The sequence below is a fragment of the Mastigoproctus giganteus genome, chromosome 14 (assembly GCF_048544385.1).
Source record: "Mastigoproctus giganteus isolate SK-2022 chromosome 14, ASM4854438v1, whole genome shotgun sequence".
NCBI lineage: Eukaryota > Metazoa > Arthropoda > Arachnida > Uropygi > Thelyphonidae > Mastigoproctus > Mastigoproctus giganteus.
In genome coordinates this window covers 6,700,547-6,723,964 of record NC_143588.1, presented here as the reverse complement: position 1 = coordinate 6,723,964, position 23,418 = coordinate 6,700,547, and the positions used below count along the sequence as shown (strand labels likewise).

The following is a 23,418-nucleotide window of genomic DNA, read 5'->3' as shown; positions in this document are numbered from 1 at the left end:
TGTACCTCTTAGAGATCCTGAGTAGTAGTCTTGACACCCTTGATGTACTTTTGAAATCCAAAATGTTGTTTTTTATATCTTTGTGGACAAGAAAGCCAACTCCACCTTCACTCCTTTTGCTGTTTCTTGCATCATACAGCAGATTTCCACTTGATAAACTTATAAGTGATTCATTTCTTCTTCTTGTTTCAGCCAAACCGATGATATTCCAATTCACATTTTCTAGTTCCTTTTCCAGCTCTAATATCCTGTCTTCACCGATGAGTGATCTTACATTGTAACAGGCCAAGTTCAGTTTCCGTGCATGGCAGCCTGGTCATACCCAGAGATTCTTAGAACCCTCTGCTTCAACTCAGATCCTCTTGTTGCCATAAGAAGGGGAATGAGAGCCGCTGGGGACTGAGGGCCATTTATTTCGTTGTGCTGTCATGTGCTGGAGGGTTTGGTCTTTTTCTCTTCACGCTGACCAGGCGTCTTGAAGAGAACTACTCCACATTCGTTGCCACCTAAGTGACGTAACAGGGCTTACCATCGAGGTGTGCATAAGTGGATTTTAGGGTGGCAGGCCAACAGGACTTCTCCTAAATTTTCTGTAATAGAAAGATATTGGATCCATCAGTGTTTTAGACTGAGTGTCTGATAACACACAGAATACCTGTTCCCCTCTAAGCTCCCCCTCTAATCCAGTTGGAGTTGCATACTGTAAAGAGAGTATGCAACTTCAACTGGATCTAGATAAGTTGGGAAAATGGGCTGAGAAGTGGCAACTGAAGTTTAACATTGACAAATGCAAAGTACTGCATATGGGTAGCAGTAACCTAAGAGAAACATACCAACTGTGTTTCTACACTCAGAGAAGTGGAAAGTGAAAAAGACGTGGGGTAATTGTGCAGTCAGATATGAAGTACTCTGAGCAGTGCAGATGGGCTGCCAGGGCAGGGCAATGGAGTAATTCTATTGTACAAGGAAATGGTCTGGCTGCACCTTGAGTACTGTGTACAGGTCTGGAATCCTCATTTTAGGAAGGACGTAGAGTTGCTAGAACGAGTACAAAGAAGTGCCACAAGATTGGTGAGGGGAACAAAGGGGTGCTCTTACCAAGAAAGGCCTAAGTTCCCGCAAATTACAGCGCCTGGAGAGTAGGCACCTGCGAGGTGATCTGATTGAGGTTTATAAGGCCTTGAATGGGTTGAGCAAGCTGAATGCTGATGGGATTCTTCCTCTTGCTCAGACCAAGAACCTGAGGGGGTACAGTTTCAAATTGAGGAAAGATAGTTGTAGAATAGATGTGCAGAAATTTGCCTTTAGCCAGCGAGTAGTTGATTGGTGGAACAGGCTTCCATCTTTTGTTGTGGAAGCTAATAGCCTAAATAAATTTAAGGCTGAGCTGGACAGGCATTTGGAATGTATGGGGGGGGGGTGAAATGGAAAGGGGTTTTTTTTTTTGGCTGATGCTGCATAAGCTTGTTTTCTTGCATCGTATGCCTTTACTAATTCTAATCACAATTGCCTCCAGCTTTGCAGCTACTCTGCGATCCATGTTAGAATCTTGCCTGCGATCCTATTGGATTCCAGCTTATTCAGTAACCTTTCATGAGGACCGCGTCAAATTCTGAAATCCAACTAAACTATGTTGAAATTATTCCCCGCATCCAGCTTATGAATAACTGTCAAAATACCTAGTTGAGCGTGATTTTCCTTACCGAAACCATGTTTGTGTTCTTCAGAATGCCATTTGACACAATTCCAGAGAAAATAATTTAAATTTTGACACATTTATTTATTTCATAGTTTTTCTCATTTAAGGTCAGTATATAATTATTTTAAAAAAAAAAAAAAAATATATATATATATATATATATATATATATATTTTATTTTTTTTTTTTTTTTTTTTTTCAGTTTTGCTGTTGCGGGAGGAGACAAAACATTAAGGATATTCAATTCAGATTTACAAGATGAAAATACTATTTCTGTAAGTGTTAATTATTTTTAATCTTTTGTGAAAATGTGAGAGATAAGATTGTTTGTAGTGAACAGAAATTTTGCCTTTTTAAACCAAGGATCTACTTTAAAAATACAATTAAAAAAAAAGGCCAAGCAAGTGGGTCTCCTGGATTTTTTTATTTTTTTAATTTGAAACTTGCACCTTTTTTTGGTGATGTGGAATATACAGTGAGACCTCCATATAACTAAATTGATCATTCCCTCAAAAAAATTCGTTATACAGAAATTTTGTTATAAAGAAATATGACATCTTCAGCAATGAAAAATACTGTGATTAACTCAGAAATACAGCAAAATATGAGAAATAAATCAAGTGGGAATGAAAACATTTTAAAACATTAAAATACAAACATTAAGAAATGACTTCTTACATGATGTGTATAATATATTAGTACACTTTTAAGAATTATGTTGTAAAATATTTGTTTATTTTTTGTTGTGCGCTGGATTTTACTGTACATCATTCATAAAAATGTTCGCATTTGTTTAAGCACTCTAATATATTTTCTGGCACATTTTCTTCACATTGAAAGCCTCTATGTAAGGTTTCAAATGTTTCCAACATTTCATGTTTGGAAGGTTTAATATTGCTCTCATTGCCTTCATTGCCCCCAAATTTCATACAACTCATCATTGATATTATCACCAGTTCTCTCCAAAATGTTTTTTATTATTATTATTATTATTGTTATTATTAGCTATATGGTGCAAGGAAACCTGAGGCTTATGCTGCACCAGCCAAAAAAAAAAAATTCCCGAGTTACCCTGAGAGAGAGAGAGAGACAGTGGTAGAAAGGAATCACCAAGAAAGAGAAGAATGATGATATCCGGCCCAGGACCCTGGGTGTGCCAAGCCCATACTCATCAGATGTGAGCCCCCGGGGTTGGAGTCACTTGGACGTTCGGCTACTGTGACATCGTTATCAACTCCTAAAAATTCTTCTAGTACGGTTTCTCCACTGATCAAACCTCTCACTTGGAGTTCTTCCCAGGATTGTTCAATGTCTTGTATCAGTTCATCCCTCTCATTGCTGTTAATTGGCATTTTAGCAAAACCTACTTTTGCAAAACAATTCTTAATCATTGTTTCTGTCACATCTTGACTCCAAACTTTTGTCAACTCTGATATGCACATGCGAATATCTATAGCAGAATCTATAGGTTGGTTGGTTTCTGTTCTCAGTACAGGAATTCCCCCCCCCCCCCAATGCTTGTGCAGCACTCGCAACTGTGCTTGCTGAATTGATTGAATCAAAAAAGAAATGTTCAATGAACATGTAAATAGAATTATTTATTGTATTTATTCAATTTTTTTATCTCATGCGCAGGAAAAATTACAAAAGCGTGCAATTACCTCTCGAGCATTGTTGCCAGAATTGACATCTTCAGCTGATAAGTACACCACTGCGGAGTTGAGGGCTGTGGAGATTTAGAAGGGGTCTGGCCGTTCAACCTTACGAAAACATATTAATGGATGACTGGACGGTGTTTTTTCTTTTCATCGTAGATTTATTTGTAGCAAGCAAGCATATCATTCACCTTTCTGTTAATTTTTAAGAATCGTTCACTGTCAGGATCCATCTTCTCAAACTTTGCCATTGCCAATGCAATTTCGCGAAATGCCATTGCCATCTCTCCCTCAGGTGATGAAGCATCTCGGCTCATCATTTGGTTCTTCTTCAGCTTTGACAGAATTTTCTTCTTTCACTATAGCTGCCTGCAAGTCAGTAAGTCCTTCATTGAAAGCCTCTATGTAAGGTTTCAAATGTTTCCAACATTTGAAACCTTACATAGAGACAATTCATTCTCTTCTTCCTCTATTAACTTCTCCACGTCTTTGGCATCAACCTCCAACTGATTAGCTCTGCAACCTTTACAATCTTATCTGTAACGTTTTCATACGATTTGTCTTTTTCAAATCCTTTGAAGCCTTTAACGTGCCGTGGGCATATTTTCTTCCCTGCACCGTTTAAACAACTTTTTGTAATTTCTGCCCAGGCCTTATTAATGTTTAAGATGGCATGGTAAATATTGTAAGATTTCAAAAAGTCTCTGAACTCACTGTCTAGAAATGCTGTGTGTAATAGTATGCTTTTAAATTCGTAATAACACCCTGATCCATAGGTTGGATAAGTGAAGTCATGTTTGGCGGTAGAAATATGACTCTCACATTCGAATTGATATCATCTAGATGCGTAGGATGTCCAGGAGCATTATCTAATACTAATAACCTTTCAAACAAAATCTTGAAAGGAACATTGTTGTCTGTACAATATTTTTCAACCTTGGGAATGAAGCAGCATTTAAACCAATCCTCAAAGAGAGATATCGTTATCCGTGCTCTCTGGTTCGATTGGAAATGCACGGGTATGGAGGATTTCCAGAATGGTACAAAAGCAGTGGTTTTAATCTGTAATCTCCTGCTGCATTAGCCCCAAGCAAGAGCATAGCCCTAGCTTTTGACGTCTTGAAACCTGGCATTGTATTTTCCTTTTTGGCAATGTATGTTCGGTCCGGCATTTTTTTCCAATACAGAGCAGTCTCGTCAACATTAAAAATTGGCTGCATTGAATCAATAATTTTTTCCAACACATCACGAATTTCTTTGCAGCTGCAGAATCGACACTGGCAACGTCACTGAATACTTTAACGTAGTGGAAACCAACATGATGCTTGAACCTATTAAACCACCCGTTGCTTGCCACAAACATGGGTTGGGGTTCACTGTATTTATCCTTAATGTCTTTATAAATACTTGTTGCTTTTGCTTGAATGGTCATTAGACTCTTGGGCACTCGTTTCTGAATCAGATTTTCCATCCATATTATTAACAGCTGTTCCATCTTTGATGTAGCACCTGAATGCTGTTTTGTGATCACTGTTGATCTTAAGTTTGTTGATCCTTTGACTGTCCTTTAAAATAGTATTCACTGTTGAAGCAGCGAGACCTGATTCCCTTGCAATAGATGACAAACTTTGTCCTGCTTCTTAATTATGGCACCTCCGTAGCCAGGTGGGCAGGAGCAGCAGTGTGTAGCACACGCTTCTTGATTAGACCGAGGTTTGATTCCGTGAACCACCAAATACGAAGATGCGGAAAGGTCAGAGAATGACCACCGCATATCCCCGGAGCAATATGGTCTTAGTTGTTAATGCTCCTAAAAACCAAAAAAATAACAAATAACAAAGCTTCTTAATTAATCATCTTCGTTTTTAAATCAATTTTGTTTCATTTCCTGGCACTACCACCACTTGCACTTTTCGTTGGTCACTTTTCCTTCATGATTGTAATACGTAAATAGGAATGAAGAGAAGTGTCTGAAAATTTGTTTTTTATATGATTGAAGATTTCAGTGAAGGGGAACACGTTTTTCCATAATACTGTAAAAACCCACACAATTGCAGTTATCGGTATTATCGAAAATGCAATAAGATCGAGTTTACTACCCGTTTATAATTAGATGTACTAACAGAAAAGACCGGTAAAGCGGAAAGTGCAAATTGTTTTTGTTGTTTTATGGTCGTGACCTTCAAAAACATACTTCAGAAAAATATCACAAAGGCATTCAAAATTGATTCTTATAATGGGAACATATGATAACAATGAAAGTGTAATGCAATTTCCATTATAAATATGACCTTTTAGAGGAATAAATAGCTTAGTAATATAACGAAATTTTTAACTTCCAAGGACTTGGAACGAATTACAAAAAAACAATGTGTTATTGGGTTCACATTATGATATTTTCACAGTGCCTCTATTTTTTCCTACGTGACGCAACATACGTTTCCACGATTTTTTTAAGTTTGCACCGGCCAGCAAAAACTTACGTAAAATCTAATTTCCATAAGTCGAGTATTACATAAGTCGGGGAGATCCTGTATAATTTTTTTCAGTATGCACCTTCGTTAGTGCATTTTCAAGTTATTGATAATGTCTTCGTCCATTGGCTGCAGTTTAAATGAGGTATTCAGAGGGAAGAAAACAAGCTTCACACTTGTAAGTTTCAAAATTACCGAGTGAAGGTAGGCAGGGCAGTTGTTGAGAATCAAAGTGTTTTCTATTGTCATCTTTCTATCGAATTTTAAAATCCGCTATTCAAAAATTTCACTTGTCATCCAAGCTTTTTTGTTGTAGTTGTAGTCCAACTCTAACAACTTCACTCCTTTGAAACATTGGAATTGTTTACTTTTGCCTATAACTGAAGCTTTTGCCTACCAAAAGCTTTAGTTTTTCATTAGCAGCCATATTTGCACAAAGAGTGTAATTCTATCCTTACTATTTTTACCACCCAAACAATATCACCTTTAAAAATCAATGTCATGTCTGCAAACATTTAAAAAATAGACCTATTTAATCAATGTTGAATATGTCTTTGGGCTCGTAGTCCTCTCTAATTTTTTTTCAAAACTGTTTCTTTCCTCTGGGGTACCTATTGCTGCTAGGCTGCTATGTAGGGTCTTTGGCTCCATACCGGTGGTTGACACAATGATCAGGATGGTCTATACTTCTTGCATATGCCACATTTTCTTGACCTTATGTCTCAGGTTCGTGTACTTCCTAATTTTTTCCTCATGGGTTTTCTGGACATTGCTAGTGTTGGGCACTGCTATGTCGATCAGGTAGGAAGCCTTTTCCATCTTGTCCACAAGGGTTATGTCCTGTCCGAAGAGAAATATTGATGGCCATATGGAAGCACTGAAACCAATTCTTCCAGAATCATGCTTCGAAAATCCTTTAAATATTTTCAAATTTCTCGCAACTAATGAAAGAGCCGCTGGATTTTCGAGTTTATTGATGTCGCTAAGAATATTTTTAACGATTCCAGTGACTGTAGCGTCTGGGGAAAGAAGCTTTTCCCGATTAAAGTTAACTAAAACATAATTAATTAAATAATAAATATTTAAATTATAAATTATACAAATTATTTAATAAATTATTAGATTAAAACATATCTAAGATAGACAACGCTTCAAAAGAGACTCACCAGCCTTGCTATCGTATCCATTGGAGGAGGCGAAGCAAGGAATATAAATTTTGAGAAAGTCTTCAAAGATTTTGCCGATAAATGGGCAAGAAAAATTTCCTTGTGGTTAGTTTTGTTTGTATTATCAACATGTCTGGCCAATTGTTGACAAATTGTAAGAATATAAAAATAAACAATTATTAGTAGTCTAGGTTTTTCATTATTTCAAAATATTTTGTGACAGTTGAATGTGAAAGTGTCTACAATTCTGCCCAGACTCGTTGGAGGGAGTATATGATGACAGCCTTGTCGATCAATTCGGCACTGGAGAGATTGTGCAAGGCTCAAGGGGTAGAATTTTTTTCAGCCTAGTCTGTGCTTGTTGACAGGAGAGACTGCTTCTACAGGGATGGGGTACACTTAAATAGAAAGGGTGCAAGAAAATTTGCTGATGTTATTGATGCAGTGTTAGTTGGGTCGGAAAACTGCTAGCTTGGGTAGATACACAGACTAAAAGTGATTCTTGCACTGCTTCTATTAGAATAAGCAGCAGCCTGGAAAGCAAGGTAATGGAGATTTCCAGGACTGCTGGGAGTCATAGTGGAACAAGTACATACATGGGCTGGGTTAGGGTAACTAAGAGTAGGAACGGGTGCATGTATACTTGCTTATAGGATTATGCATATAGGAGTATAGTTAATACATTTGATGAGCTTGAAGTGCAAGTCAAGACATCAAAGGCAGATATTGTTGGGATATCAGAGACGTGGTGTCACACAGATATAGGCAGTGCAGAGTTGGAATTTGGGGAATAGTAGTAGTAATGGCATGTGATGCAAGAAAGCAAGTGTATGAGCTTATGCAGCATCAGCCAAAAAAAAAAAAAAAAAAAAAATCAAAAATCACACCATTCCCTCCAAATGCCTGTCCAGTTCCTCCTTAAATTTATTTAACCTATCAACTTCCACAACGACAAATGGAAGTTTGTTCCAGCAATTCACCACCCGCTGGCTAAAGGCAAATTTCCGCACATCTATTCTACATCTGTCTTTTCTTAATTTGAATTTATGCCCTTTAGGTTTGTAATCTGAACAAGTGGAAGGATCCCATCAGAATTCAGCATGCCCAACTCATTCAAGGCCTTATACACCTCAATCAGATCACCGTGCAGGTGCCTAGTCTCCAGCCACTGCAATTTGCAGAACTTAAGCCTCTTTTGGTAAGAGGATCCCTTCATTCCCCTCACCAGTCTTGTTGCCCTTCTCTGTACATGCTCAAGCAAATCTACATCCTTCCTAAAATGAGGCCTCCAGGCCTGTACGCAGTACTCATGGTGAGGCCTGACCATTGCCTTATACAGAGGGACAATCACATCCTTCTGTCTACTAGCAAAATTCCTATATATCATTGACAAAACCCCATGACCCGCCCTGGCAGCCTGTCTGCATTGCTCAGAAAACTTCATATCTGACTGCACAATTACTCCCAGGTCTTTTTCATTTTCTACCACCTTAAATGTAGTACCACACAGTTGGTACGTTTCTCTGGGGTTACTTCTACCCATATGCAGTACTTTGCATTTGTCAAGGTTAAACTTCAGTTGCCACTTCTTAGCCCATCTTCCCAAATTATCTAGATCCTGTTGCAGTAACACACTGCCATTACTGTCATTAACAACCCTGCCAACCTTTGTATCATCTGCAGATTTCGACACTAAGCCTGATATACCTTCATCAATATCATTAATAAATATACAAAACAACAGTGGACCCAAAACCGAACTCTGTGGGACTCCACTAATAACATTAGTCCATGAAGAGCAGCACCCATTAATTACCACCCTCTGTCTTCTCCCACTCAACCATCCTTTTATCCATTGTAGCAACTTACCCTAAATACCATTCTGCTCCAATTTGTACAATAGTCTTCCACACGCAACAGTGTCAAAAGATTTCCTGAAATCCAAATATATGATATCAAAATTATTTTTGCATCCAGTTCCTTTGTAACCACATCATAATATCCTATCAAATTTGTCAGACAAGACTTTCCCTTAACAAACCCATGCTGTGTCTGAATTATTGCTGCAGTCTTGTCTAGATGATCCTGCAATGCATCTTTAACCAGTGACTCCATTATTTTACCCACAACAGAAGTTAAACTAACTGGTCTGTAATTACTCGTGTCACCCTTCGATCCCCCTTTGTGAATTTGGGATACATTTGCACATCTCCAGTCCATGGGAACCTCCCCTGAGTCCAAGGACGCTCTCATAATTATGGCTAAGGGTTTGCTTAGTTGCTTTGCCACCTCCTTTAATATAACTGGATAGATCCCATCCACCCCAGATGCCTATCTTATGTTTAACTTCAACAATTTCTCCTCCACTTTGTTCTCAGTTATTACAAAATCATTAAGCACCCTGCTACAATTTGATAACCTTCTGCCATTTTCAAACCTTAATAACTCCTCATGTGTGAATGTAGATGCGAAATACTCATTCAGTTTGTTTGCTGTCTAAGCAGGATCAACAGCCAAACCGTCGATATCCAGTGGACCAATCAGATTCATCCCCTTCCTTTTAGAGTTTATATAAGTAAAGAAATCCTTGCTGTTTTTCTTAGCATCTTTTGCCAAAGATTTCTCGTAATCTGATTTTGCCTGCCTAACCTCCTTTGTGACCTGATTACAGACTAGCTTATATCTGCCATAGGCTTCTGAGTCGCTTGATAATTTATATGCATCCCATGCATTTTTCTTCTCTGTCATAAGTCTCATTAGTTCATTTGATAGCCATTTAGGCCTAAACCTTGAACAATATTTCTTAATAGGTATGAAACTTTTAGTAGCATCCACGATTAATTCCTTGAATGCTTCCCACTTAGAATTTACTGTTGGTAACATCGTCAGTTGATCCCACTGTACAGAATTTAAAAACTGTCTGAGACCACTGTACTCACCTTTACGAAAGCAAAAACCGTTCCTTTACCCCTGATGGTAATTATATCTTTAAGTAAATCCCACATCAGTACACTGTGATCACTGCCACGTAGTGGTTCCTTTATCTGCAAATTCTTAATACACGAATGATCACTGCTGATAACCAGATCATGAGTATTACCCTCTCTGGTTGCCTCTCGAACATGCTGCTGCAGAAAAAAATTATCCCATAAATCCACAAAAGTCTTACTAGTGCGTGAGTGACCAACTCACAAGTTCCAGTCAATATCTGGGAAGTTAAAATCCCACATTATAAGACATTCTGATTTACTAGCCCAATCTATTTCTCTGTACAATTGTTCATTGTACTCATTCGAGTCATTATGCCTATAACACACTCCTACTCTTATTTTTGCTTTTGCAGTGCTTACGTCACACCAAACTGACTTAACAGTGCACTGTTCATCTATATCAACTGGATGCACTTCTTTTTATTTTATGTTTTTCTTAATTAACAGCATAACACCTCCTCCCTTCCTATCCTGTCTGTCCTTTCTGTACACATTGTACTCCCCAAATTCCAGTTCTGCATTCCTTATATCTGTGTGATACCACGTCTCTGCTATCCCAACAATATCCGCCTTTGATGTCTTGACCAACACTTCAAATTCATCAAATTTGTTTACTATACTTCTAGCATTGGTATACATGCAAGTATACATGTTCCTATTCTTATTATTAGTTACCCTAACACATCCCATATACCCACCTGTTTCACGATGATTGCCATCAGTCCCTGAAACCCCCAGCACCCCTTGCTCCAGGTCACTACTTATTCTAATAGAAGTTGTGCAAGAATCACTTTGACCTCTGCCTGTGACTACTTTTAACCTTTTAGTCTATAAATCCCCCCCCAAGCTAGCAGTTTTCCGACCCACCTAACACTGCCTCGATAGCATCAGCAAATACACTTTCTATTTAAGTGTATCCCATCCCTGTAGAAGCAGTCTCTCCTGTTAACAAGCACAGACCAGGCTGAAAAAAAATTTTACCCCTTGAGCCTTGCACATTTCCTCCAGGGCCGAATTGATTGGCAAGGCTCTCATCATGTACTCCCTCCTATTGTGTCTGGGCAAAATTGCAGACATTTTCAAATTTAACCCTAATTCACGACTTTTTTGCAACATTGACCTGTACTTGTTAAGTAAATCTGCTGATCTCCTACTCTTAATGTCATTGGTGCCAACGTGTACAACAATATCACCTTTTGTGCCCTTAAAAGATGACATATGCTTTAAAACGTCATCAACTTTTCCCCCTGGCAGACATACCCTGGTCCTGTTTCATCTATCCTTTTTACACAATATATTCCCCGTGTCCCTGACAATAGGGTCACTAACAATAACTAGTTCCTTTGGGACCAGTGCATTCTGCCTTGGAGATTGCCACTGTGTTTCCTGATGCCCACAAGTGAGCTCTGGCATTGACTTGGGCAGCTGAGAGCCTGATGGGCCCCTCATATTAATTTTTTCGAGGGCATCTGCCCTACACCTCAAGCTCTCATAGACGCCCAGTAGAACGCTGAGTTGATGCCTAATTTCTAGACACTCTCTGCACCTGGCACACACAAAGACATCCTCCTTGGCTAGATCATGTTCTGTTCTGTTCCAGAGAGTTCGGCAAACATTTCACAAGTTGCACATTTGTACAATGTGTACAGGAAGGATAGACAGTATAAGAAGGGAGGAGGGGTTATGCTATTAGTTGAGAAACACATAAAATCTAAGGAAGTGCATCCAATTGATCTTGGTGGACAATGCAGTGTTGAGTCTGTTTGTTGTGAAATAAGCACTGGGAAAGAAAAAATGAGATTAGGTGTGTGTTATAGGCCTGAATCTGATGAGTGTAATGAGTAGTTGTGCAGAGAAATAGAGTGGGCCAGTAAATCAGAATGCCTTATAACGGGGGATTTTAACTTTCCAGATATTGACTGGAACTTGTGGATTGGTCACTCTCACACTGGCAATATTTTTGTGGAATTATTGGATGACTGTTTTCTACAGCAACATGTTCGAGAGGCAACCAGTGGAAGTAATACTCTTGATCTGATTATCAGCAGTGATTATTCATGCATTAGGAATCTGCAGATAAAGGAACCACTGAGTGACAGTGATCACAATGTACTGATGGGGAATTACTTTAAAAATGTAACTACCATCAAGGCTAAAGGGAAGGGCTTTTGCTTTCGTAAAGGTGATTACAGTGGGATCAACCGATGATGTTACCAACTTTGAATTCTAAATGGGAAGCCTTCAGGGACTTAATTTTGGAAGCTACTAGGCTTTTCATTCCAGCTAAGAAATACTGTTCAAGGTTCAGGCCTAAATGGATGTCAGATGAATTAATGAGGCTAGTGGCAGAGAAAAAGAATGTATGGGATGCATATAAAGTATCAGGTGACACAGGTATAAACTAGTCTGTAATCAAGTCACAAAGGAGGTTAGGCAGGTGAAGGCAGGTTACGAGGAATCTTGGGCAAAGGATGCAAAGAGTTCTTTACTTATGTAAACTCTAGAAGGAAAGGGATGAATCAGATTGGACCACTTAACATAGATGGGTTGACTGTTGATGATCATACTCAGGTAGCTGATAAACTGAATGAGTATTTTGCATCTACATTCACACATGAGGGGAGTGCCAGAAGTTTATCAAACACTAACAGGGAGCTAAGTGACTTTGTAATAACTGAGAGAAAAGTGGAGGAGAAATTTTTGAAGTTAAACATAAGGATGGCACCTGGGGTGGAGAGGGATCTATCCAGTTATATTGAAGAGGCAGCAAAGGAAGTAAGCAAGCCCTTAGCCATAATTATGAGAGCTTCCTTGGACTTGGGGGAGGTCCCCAAGGACTGGAGGTGTGCAGATGTATCACCAATTCACAAAGGGTGTTCGAAAGGTGACACAAGTGACACAGACCTGTTAGTTTAACTTGTGTTCCAGGGAAAATAATGGAATCACTAGTTAAAGAAGCATTGCAGGATCATCTAGACAAGATTGCAGTAATAGTTAAAACACAGCATGGGTTTGTTAAAGGGAGGTCTTATCTGACCAATTTGATTGGATACTATGATGTGATCACAAAGGAACTGAACTCCAAAAATAATTTTGATATTATATACTTGGATTTCAGGAAAGCTTTTGGTACTGTTGCACATGGAAGGCTGATGTACAAATTGGAGAGGTATGGCATTGAGGGTAGGTTGCTACAATGGATAAAGGGATAGTTGAGTGGGAGACAACGGAGAGTGGTAATCAATGGACACTGCTCTTCGTGGATAAATGTTGTTAGTGGAGTTTCCCAGGGTTCGGTGTTGGGCCCATTGTTGTTTTGTATATTTATCAATGATATTGATGAAGGTATATCAAGCTTAATGTCCAAATATGCAGATGATACAAAGGTTGGAAGGGTTGTTAATGCTACTCCAGCTGGATCTAGATAAGTTGGGAAACTGGGCTGAGAAGTGGCAACTGAAGTTTAACATTGACAAATGCAAAGTACTGCATATGAGTAGCGATAACCGAAGAGAAACGTACCAACTCTGTGGTACTACACTCAGGGAAGTGGAAAGTGAAAAAGACCTGCGGGGTAATTGTGCAGTCAAATATGAAGTTCGCAGACAGTGCAGATGGGCTGCCAGGGCAGGTGATGGAGTCTTGTGATTATTATTATTATTAGCTATATGAGGTGCAAGGAAACCTGAGGCTTATGCTGCAACAGCCAAAAAAAAAAAATTCCCTAGTTACCCTGAGAGAGAGAGAGAGAGAGAGAGAGAGAGAGAGAGAGAGAGAGAGAGAGAGAGAGTTATACAAGGCAATGGTCAGGTTGCACCTAGAGTACTGTGTACAGGTCTGGAGGCCTTATTTTAGGAAGGTTGTGGAGTTGCTAGAACGAGTACAAAGAAGGGCAACAAGATTTGTGAGGGTAACAAAGGGGTGCCCTTACCAAGAAAGGCTTAAGTTCTACAAATTGCCGTGCCTGGAGAGTAGGCACCTGCGAGGTGATCTGAATGAGGTTTATAAAGCCTTGAATGGGTTGAGCATGCTGAATGCTGATGGGTTCTTTCTCTTGCTCAGACTAAGAATCTGAGGGGGCACAGTTTCAAATTGAGGAAAGATAGTTGTAGAATAGATGTGTGGAAATGTGCCTTTAGCCAGTGGGTAGTTGACTGGTGGATCAGACTTCCATCCTTTGTTTTGGAAGATAATAAATAGCCTAAATAAATTTATAGCTGAGCTGGACAGGCATTTGGAATGAATGGATGGGTGAAATAGGAGCAGTTTTTTTTTTTTTTTTTTTGGCTGATGCTGCATAAGCCTAATGGTAATGGGTACAGTCTTCTTCAATTACAACCCGATGTTCACCAGAAATAACTTTTTTGAGTAAGCCATGGGGCTTTTTATATTTGTCCAGCCAACCAGAATTGGCTTGAAAAGTTTTATGCCCGAGAAAATATGCTTACTCCGTAGCCTTTTCTTTTATTAATGGCTCTGATATCGGCAAGTTTAGGTCTCGAATCAACTTTGCCCACTTAAACACGGCTAAATCAACATCTTCATACAGGCATAATTTTGCACACTTCTGACTGGTCCTGTTTCCTCAAACAGTTTGAGAATCAAAACATGTTTTTTCAGAATGGTTGACAAACTGTTGGCAGGGACACCAAATTTTAAAGCGATTTCTTTTTTTTTTAACACTGCGATCTATACGTTTTAGCATTTCCACCTTTTCCACTACACTCAAGGATTTCCTCTTAGACATTGTTAGGTTACTTGCACAGCAGCTAAAACAGAACTGATTTGGGGACAACATGTACCTACCATACAGAGACGGGTGAAAGTGTGGATGACTCATTTCTCTGAAACGAGATGAATTTCTAGAATAACGGAAAATTACTCTCCTAATTCAATAATAGGGTGCTTACAATAGAAAACAGGTTGACCAGAGCCAATATTCCTTAATTTTTGCCAGTGACTGTGGACGCATAGCAGTTGACCAGCACGACTTCTCGGTACAGTAAATGCTTTTTGGGCAACACGAAATTGTGAAATGCTCTTAAGAATTAAACCCTTTAGCTATTAAAAGCTAAAGTGATTAATTTTTAATCCTTTTTAGCTCTTAATTTGTGCTTTCTACAGCATCAGCTCTATTGCCTAAAGGCCAGAGGTGCGAACAATGCCTACCTAGGTCTCTCAAAATCAGTTCGTTATCGAACTGATTTTAAGAGACCTAGTATTGAATTCAGTATCGAAATTTTCTGTGTAGGCATTGGCCTGCTGGAAAATAGTTTTGGAGTTGAAGCACTGGCCTTGGAATGATAGTGTCAGCATAATGTCTTGCCTTCAAAAATGACTAGAGACACTCAGTGCAAATAGCATGGTAGTAACTGATAGCTCCTTGTATCATGATTCTGAACCTCGTGTGCCACTCCCCAATGCTGGCTCAAATTACCTTTTTGTGGTATATCTAGAGAAATGCTAGAAAAGGTAATTTGAGCCCTTGCAATTGAGTACCTTCTTGTACCCATTACAACCAGCACAACAAAAACAGGTCTCGAATCCCTATTTCCCCATTGTGACTGAATCCAATCATCCCGACTTTCACTCCTGGACAGGCCATAGGGCCACGGAGAAACCACGACTACCAAAGACAAGTCCAACCTATAGTGTGCAAATGACTCTACACATCCAGGATGGGACCAAAGCACAGAAATGAACATATAAAGACCGCCACTATGACGAGAACACATCCCACAAACAGTGATCGTAAAGATCTGACTCTTTTTAACCCACAGCTGGGGCATTTCCCAATCTATAAAGACTAATGACCAAGCAGCTGTTGCGTGGCACAGACACCAAATGGACATTATTGGACCTTCAACCCTGATGAAAATCCTTCCCAACTGACACATGGATGGGACTCAGTCCCATGAGCGACTCTCACCAAAAGATGAAGAAGAACCTGCACAGTCGTTGTAGGGACCTGACAAGAAAGCCTGAAAGAATTCCATTAGCCCTGAATGGTAGGCCACTGATGATAGACGACCACTTCGCAGCCACAGGCATTCACACCCTATGGGCGATCTGGGTCAACTCCCTTGTCTGGCCCACTATTCCTCCTCTTCCCCGGTGTGGGAGAGAGACAGCTTGCCGTCTCCTGCAACCCCCCCCACCACCCTTCTCTTCTTTCTGGTGGAGCATGGGCACGTCCCACTGCAAGCTGGAGCTACCTTCCCTATCGGCTCCTTATTTCTGACTATATCCCCCCAATATTCAGTCTCCCTCCCCCACTCTAACTATACGCAAGCGAAAATCCCACACAATCAAAATTAACTATCAAAATAAATTTCACCCAAAACTCTCAGCTTCTCATTCTAGTGCCTTCACCACACGAACTAATCTATACCAATTGATGTGTATGTATATGCATTTTTTTGTATGTATGTATATGTGCACTCTCTTTTCTTTTCTTTTTTTTTTTTTTTTTTCTTTTTTTTTTTAAGGTCCTAGCCAATGAAATCTCAGGAAATTAGGTGGCAGGACCTGCCAAAATAATACTGGTGTACCTGGTCTGCCTCCACAGGGCAAAAGTGGGGTAACGTTGGGCCTCAGTAGGGGTCCAGCAGCTAAATGACCAGATGAACAACGGTACGCGACATTACACATATACAATATCCATACACTTTTATAAATCTCTGGCATTTCCAGCAAACTGGCACACCCATCACAATGTAAACAATGCGGAGATGGGGGGGAACCCCTTGTGCCGTATGACCCTAAATACACTTTACAGTCTTCACTGGACTCCAAATGAAACATGATTTGTCACTAAACACAATTGATACCATACTTATCTCCATGTAGCTCTCTCCATCCACCACAGGAAATTTGAATGCAGCATGTCATAAGAAGAGGCAATGAATGGTGAAAATACATCCCTAAATAAAAGTCATATACTAACATAGATGCAGGTTGCAGCAGATTTTTTTCCCTCTTGCCAGTCACCAGCTCCATCAGTCACTTGTATTCTGATATTCTTTTGATGCTACTAGAGCCCTTGCAACTGTGTACCTTCCTGCACCCATTACTGCCAACAACATGCATCATGACCCACTTAGTTGGTGATTTGTTATGTTAACCATCCACTTCTGACAACCAACAAAGTGTAAGGTATTACACCTGGGAAACAGTAATCCCAAAAAAACTTATTCACTTGGTGGAGTTCAACTAAATCCAGTACTGGAGGAAAGGGACTTGGGTGTTACGATACGGTCAGACATGAAATTCTCTGAGCATTGTAAACAGGTTGCAAGGAAGGCCCATGGTGTCCTATCGATGATCTATCGAACTTTTGCAAGTAGAGATAGGGACGTGATAATCCCATTATATAAGGCTTATGTTAGACCACACTTGGAATACTGTGTTCAAGTATGGAGACCGCACCTAAAGAAAGACATCGAGCTTCTTGAAAGGGTGCAAAGAAGGGCAACTCGCCTGGTGAGATCGGCAAAAGGGCGTCCTTATGAAGAAAGACTTCGAATATGTGGGTTGCAGAGTTTGGAAACTAGACACCTTAGAGGAGATTTGATTGAGGTGTTTAAGGCTCTGAGAGGCATCAGTAAAATGAATGAGGACAAAATTTTCAAGATTATAAATGATGCTAGAACTAGGGGACATAAATTCAAGTTACGGGGGGAAATGTTTAGATTGGACTGCAGGAAGTTTTATTTTAGCCAGCGAGTTATAAATTACTGGAATAAGTTGCCTTCATGGGTGGTAGAGGCCGACAGTTTGGGGAAATTCAAAGGTCATCTGGATAGTACTTTCGGGTAAGGGAAGCGCATAGGATGATAGGTTTAATTTCCTTTCTATTTATATTTTATTTTATTATATATATATATTTTTTTTTATTTATTAATTATTATTATTTAGTTATTTATTTTATTTATTTTTTGTTTTTATCATTGTTTTGTTCGGATTTTTTTTTTGGCTGGTGCAGCATAAGCCATAGGCTTTCTTGCACCATGCGGCCGTTACTAATACTAATACTAACCCAATGATCAGAACGCTTTCAAAGTTAATTAGCACACATAATGTCACTTGGCACGTGTTAAAGGCATCATCCTCTTGGACAATTGTTTTGTTTACTCTATTTGATTAGCAGGCAAATGAAAATTTAAAGGAACACCTTCAGATTCCAGTGTTGGGGTTGTACATAATTAAACACTCTAATGGGCTAATCCAATAGTTTTCAGCCTTTTTTTTAATAACGGCACCCCTAAATAATTTATTTTATTTTGTGGCACCCCTACTCAATTTTCTGCCTGTTAGATCCGATTCTCTCCCTGTGTGTGTGTGTGTGTGTGTGTGTGTGTGTGTGTGTGTGTGTGTGTGTGTGTGTGTGTGTGTGTGTGTGTGTGTGTGGAGGATGTGCATTTTGCTGCCTCTAATGATAGCTTAATATTTATTTATTTTTTCTTATTTTATTTTATTACATCTTAACTTTTAACCATTATTTCACTCTACAGTTTTTGCCGTACTACTGCCCTATGTTTTATTTTGAATTATCGGATATATATATATATATATATACACACTCGTATATATCTAATATTAAAAAATATATATGTTATATGATAGTTATTACAATAATATAGTTAGAAAAATTACATTTCATAATACAAATTATATATATACAGTATATAATAATTTTATTCTTTATATAGAGGTACTAAGTAAACATGAATTTTAAAAAAATAAGTTTAAGTAATTTAAACCCAAATTACGCGGCACCCCTGGAATGTTGTTGCGGCGCCCTGGTTAAAAACCGCTGGGCTAATCAGTTTAATATGTTAATCATATATCATACACATCATGGTTGTGCTTGCATATTTTCAGGTAAAACCATCCCTCCGTCCTTTCTAGGTGGGGAAATTTCCAAGTGAAATTGAATTGATTTGTGATCCAGCAGTGTTTTTGAAAAGAATGCTGCAATCTTTTTGGTTGTGATCTTGCAAACAAAATAAGACAGTTTTGCTGTCCAAATTAAAACATTCCTTTCATACAAAAATAAAAAAAAATTTGATTTTATTTCTTAGTTCCAAAGCTCATGCAGAGATATTTCCACAAGAGAACTAACCCCAGAAGCTCACATCTGGTGTGTATGAACTTGGCACACTCAGGGTCCTGAGTTGGATATCATCATTCTTCTCTTTCTTGGTGATTCCTCTCTCTCTCTCTCTCTCTCTCTCTCTCAGGTTAACTCGGGAATTTTTTTTTTTTTTTTTGGCTGGTGCAGCATAAGCCTCAGGCTTCCTTGCACCATACAGCTAATAATAATAATAACTAACTTGAATAAAAGAGTAGGTTTGCCATAAAAAAAAGTGTTTTACAGATGTTTCTAAAGATTGTAAGCTCTTTCTTTTAGCCCATTCAATTAAATTACATGAGATTTTGAGCAAAGAGGGAAAAAATGTTTCCTACTTGCTCACAACACAGAAATATAAAGTTTATTAAATCTTAGTTTATGCTTTCCTACAATTTCATGGCACGAATCGGTACAATTTTATCCAAATTACATGCTGCTGACTGTGCCACGTGTAGTTTTTATAAAATAAATAATCAAACATAACACCATTTTTATCTAGTGCATTTGTTACATGAAATAGTGCTGATTTATGTTCTGAACTTGAGAAAGACATAAAGTGAAGGCGATTAATGATAATATATATATCCATTAATAAATTTAATGACAAATGACAAGAATGTAGCTTTCAGGGTAAAATGGACCCCTTCATCAGCAATATACCGATTCTAATGGAATAATGATGCTAGAGACAAAATTTAATAGATAGAGTTGTGCGTGCATGGCTGCGAAATTGAATATTCAACTACTAGATTGGTGCTCATTGTTGGTGCACGAACTTCTATGGGTTTGCTGACAGCGGTTATCCAGCTTCAAGACAGTTGTTTCCAAGATAGGGTGTAGCCTTGTGCCCTTGCAGCGATTCATGGTCCTTGAATTGCATGATATGTTGAGCGACTCTAGCCAGAGGCAGTGGCGGAAGTGCTGGGGTTGACAGCCAAATCCTTATTAATGCAGATACATTACATTAAAATTTTAGTGCTGACGCTTCAAAAAATCTTATCTACCTTAAAGAGAATAGTTGAGATTCACTAGGAAATGTAATGAATTAATTATGTAACCATAATTTGGATATAAAATATTAACAAATAGTCTTTGACAAGGTATTTTATAGAAAATGAATTCAATGTATAAACATTAATTGATTACATCTTGGGTTTCCAGATTTGCCAAGGACACAAAGATTATATTAATGATGTTGCTTTTGAACCTAATTCTGGAGACCATGTTGCCACTGTGAGTGATGACCTTACATGCTGTGTGTGGTCTACAGAGGGTGTGCAAGTTTGTGTTTTTTATCTTGAATCACCAGGAATGAATGTCTGTTGGCATCTTAATGAAAATGACAAAGTGAGTTTCTGTTTCACCTTTAATTTATATAGTAAAGAAAATAATATTCATGTAAATATTTCTATTGGGAAAAAAATTGGAGCATGTGCCGATCATGTGCGGTATATGGTTTTATGTGAAACATCCTTCACGTTTCTATTAGCTTTTGTGTTGTAAATAATTTATTGATCATTCACAAATTTCCATAATTTCTGCCGGAAGACAAGATACAATGGATTTACAATGGACAAGACTTCCCCTTAACAAACCCATGCTGTGTCTAGGCAAGACCGCAGTTATAGTTGATAGGGAAGTCTTGTCTCACCAATTTGATTGGATATTGGATACTATGATGTGATCACAAAGGAACTGGATGCAAAAAACAATTTTTTTAATTATACAGTTCAGACACACATCAGTTTGTTAACGGGAAGTCTTGTCTCACCAATTTGATTGGATACTATGATGTGGCCACAAAGGAACTGGATGCAAAAAATAATTTTGAGATCATATACTTGGATTTTAGGAAAGCTTTTGATACTGTTGCACATGGAAGACTACTGTACAAATTGAAGCAGTATGGCATTAAGGGCAAGTTGCTGCCATGGATAAAGGGATGGTTGAGTGGGTGAAGACAGAGAGTGGTAATCAATAAACACTGTTCTTCATGGACTAATGTTATTAGTGAAGTCCCTCAGGGTTCGGTGTTGGGCCCATTGTTTTCTGTATTTAGACTGACCAGTCGGTAATTTCTCACTCCACTCTTAGAACCGCCCTGCTTATGAAACCAGTTCTCAAAAATGCTGAAAGTCATCCATGCATTTTTGCTAAAGTCATAGGCAAATGGCATAGTGGCCATGTTCACATGATGGAAGCACCGTGATGATTTAAACGTTCCTACCCAAAGTGGCTTCAGTTTGTGATTTCCTGTTTTGTTTACACAGAAAAGTATGGTCACTCTATCTTTAATTTGCTTGAAGCCTTGCGTTCTTTGAGCAGTGTTCTTACAAGCCAGAGTGAAATTGGGAAACATTTTGTAACCAAGTCTGGTCTCATCACAGTTATATACCTCTTCTGCAGTATAGCCACCATCTTCAATTATTTTCTGAAGCTGTGTAGGGTAAGAGCATGCTGCTTTTTAAAGCGTGTTAGCCATCCATCACTTGCAGTGAATGTTGTGGACTGATTTCCATGAAGATCGTTGTGGAATTTTTTGGCTTTGGTTTGCAGATGGGATCCAGATAGAGTTGTGCCCTCAGATCATTCTTGAACAAACTGAAACAGTTTTATTCAATTGTTCATCTTGAGTTTGTTGCAAGTGTTTTCGTTGCAGTCCATTGCTTGTTTCCATGAAGTTTCTCCTCTTCTTTCTTCCATCCCCGCACTTGTAGATTAATTCACTCCATGGTCTCTAGCCACTTGAGTTTGCTGGAGTCCAGATTTAATTCTATCAAGAGCAGCATTTTTTTCTTCTGTAGTTAACTTCTGTTTTTTTTTTGTTTTTTTTTTTGAAGTTTCAGACATTTCTTTAAATTTATATTTTAAAAATAACAACTTGCAGTTTTAGAAACAAGAAAAATTGCAGTTGGTAATTGACACATAGTAGCACATGTAGCTGGCACATAAAATGTATCAGAATGTGGAAACCCATTTCTCAAGCACCTTGTATACTGTTCCCTGGAGCTGATTATACTAACAGAAGACAAGAATGCTTTGTTCGATATTCCCTGTGAAGGTTAGTGTATTACATGTATGTATTGTAGAGTAGACTGTAGACATTGACAGTTGCAATGCAACATCAAAATGTTTGTGTTATTAAAATGCTTGAATTGTTGCTCAAGTGAATAGCCTATTGTGTATGAGTGCATTAAATAAAATAAGACAGCTTATCAGTTTGTTCATTTGAAATACAAATCAAATAGATTGTTACTGGCATGAAACAACTAAAGGATTGTGCTTTTAAAAAATATATGTCCAAACACTTTGCAGTAAAGTTACAAGTTATTTATTATTGTTCTTACAGAAATCAAAGGATAATGCGTATTGTGGATTTGCATTAAACTGAAAATATCACCACGTGTTCACAAGGAATCCAAAATGTTCATCTTCAGTGACAAAAAATGGGAGCCATGCTTGCATCGCTTTATAAGTGGAATTGTGTTCTAACGAATTTCATTTTAATGGGTTTAGCTGTACCTATTCAGCCTTAGCCTTATCAGCCCTTATGATGTTCAAAGCTGCATTGACCTGCTGCTATCTTATTCAGAAAACTGTAGAGTGAAATCAGTACCTTTTTTTTGGAGATAATGTGAAGTTATCTACAAAGAAAACTAGTGCTGCATAGAAATTCATTAAACAAATTTTATTAGAGAAAATTACAGAAGACTTAGGGGCACTGGGCCATCTGACACTTTAGGAGCTCCCTTCTGAATTTTCAGTGAAGGCTTTGTGGCGATATGTGTTGCATGCTCTAGTGTCTTAAGTAATGGAATCCATTATCTTAGGACAGTAGCATTTGCTATTGGGCAGCATCCTCTGCCAGGAGCTGCACATGCACTTGTTTCTTTGAATTCATTGTTTTGGGTACCCTATTTTAGGAAAAAGGAGTCCACTTAAATTTTTTAAGTAATAGTGTTCCTGAAGTTAAGCCAAGGTGTTACTGTTATGTTGTTTTGATAAACGAGCTTTGCAAACAAAATATGATCTTGTTTCAGAACCATTTTGACATTTGCTTTCTGCTGTGATCACATCTGCTTTTGTCACAGCTAAGACTCAAGCCATGTCATGAACTTTGTCTGCACGAGATTTACAAGGATCTTTTAATGCTGTTTAAACATTTAACCTTATCCCTTGAGAATTTCAAAATTGGTCTGTGTAATCATAAAGCCTGCAGTTATATTATGACAAATTTTGCATTTTTGCTAAATGAATTATTTTGGTTTTTGTTAAATGAATTATTTTGGTTTTTGTTAAAT

At 38.4% G+C, this 23,418-nt stretch overlaps 1 protein-coding gene across 2 annotated transcripts in view; it reads left to right on the top strand.

Annotated features, from left to right (window-relative positions):
• Window positions 1-23,418, top strand: part of Nup37 (nuclear pore complex protein Nup37) — a 106,200-nt gene that overhangs the window by 56,790 nt on the left and 25,992 nt on the right. For both annotated transcript variants that reach the window (XM_090389323.1, XM_090389324.1), the window contains exons 4-5: window positions 1,902-1,974; window positions 20,279-20,464. In XM_090389323.1, the coding sequence (XP_090245449.1) occupies window positions 1,902-1,974; window positions 20,279-20,464 (259 nt within the window). The remainder of the gene's footprint in view (window positions 1-1,901; window positions 1,975-20,278; window positions 20,465-23,418) is intronic.